The 1,103-nt window shown below is 69.8% G+C and overlaps 1 protein-coding gene across 1 annotated transcript in view; it reads left to right on the top strand.

Annotated features, from left to right (window-relative positions):
• Positions 1 to 567: 567 nt before the first annotated feature.
• Positions 568 to 1,103, top strand: part of Meioc (meiosis specific with coiled-coil domain) — an 18,203-nt gene continuing 17,667 nt past the window's right edge. Inside the window, exons 1-2 of the mRNA XM_050156554.1 lie at positions 568 to 633; positions 893 to 1,027. Of these exons, the coding sequence (XP_050012511.1) occupies positions 568 to 633; positions 893 to 1,027 (201 nt within the window). The remainder of the gene's footprint in view (positions 634 to 892; positions 1,028 to 1,103) is intronic.

The following is a 1,103-nucleotide window of genomic DNA, read 5'->3' on the forward strand; positions in this document are numbered from 1 at the left end:
ACAACATGACGGTGTTGACACAGAGTGCGGGGCGGAGGGCTTCAGGGTCCTCGCCAGTTGCTGTGCAATTTCCCTAATCTTCCCAGCACCGCTCCCAAGCCTGTAGGCTCGCGCCTCCTCTCAGCCAATCAACGGGCCGGTGCGCGTCCACTGCGGCCAATCCCGAACGAGCTTGCTTTGGGCGGGAAAAATCGCTGAAGAGGCTTGAGCAAGGCCTGAGCGAAGTCCGCTAACTGCTCCTTCTTCACCCTGGGGGGGGGGGGGAGACAGACCCCGGAGGCGGTCGCCCATTGGCTGGGCGGCGGGCCAATGAGGGGTGCGGGATGAGGGGCGCCGGGCCTACTAGGCGTGGGCTGGGCGGGGCGCCGGCGGCCGGTGCCTAGTCGCGAGCCGCCCACAGCAATGTAACGGCTCCTCGCCCGTCGCACCCTCTCGGCCCCCAGCCACAGAGCGGCTCCAGGCGGCGCCGAGGTGGGGTGCGGGCTGAGGGAGCCGGACCTCGACGTCCTCCCTCATCCCCGTCCCCTCCGGAGCTGGAGCTCGTCCAGGAGGAACCGGGGGGACCTCATGGAGGTGAGCTCCGGAGACACCTGCCGGCCCCGTCACCCCCAAGGCCTGAGGGAGGGACCTGAGGTAACCGGCGGGGCTTCGAGGACGGCGCCCCGGGAGCGACGCTGAGGCGAGAGATGGCCGGTGGCGGGTGGGGAGGCGGGCCTCTCGGCGACGCCTGGCTAGCGATGGCGTCGAGGCGCCTGTCAGAGCTGTCGAGGGGCGGCCCCCGGGAGTTGGTGCGCAGCGGGGCGGAGGGACGAGGAGAGCCGGGGACCCCCAAGTCAGGGTCCCCTCAGGACCAGCGCGGCGCGGTGACCTCGCGTTTCCTTGTCCCGAGCAGCCGAAGGTGGCGTTCCGGGGAGGTGCGAACCGGTGCTGGAACCTCAGCGTGGACACCAGCAGTCGGCTGTCCGACATGTTCAACAGCATGATGCTGACGGGCTCCACGTCCTTCTACGACTGCTACAAACCCCAGGTCCACGACCAAACCCGACGCCTGCCCTCCCTGTCCCTCCCTGCCCGTCCCCGCAGGTCCCTGCCCCTCCCTCCCG

Source organism: Alexandromys fortis, unplaced genomic scaffold (genome assembly GCF_014885135.2).
Source record: "Alexandromys fortis isolate MF-2015 unplaced genomic scaffold, M_Fortis_MF-2015_v1.1 scaffold_31, whole genome shotgun sequence".
NCBI classification, from domain to species: Eukaryota; Metazoa; Chordata; class Mammalia; order Rodentia; family Cricetidae; genus Alexandromys; species Alexandromys fortis.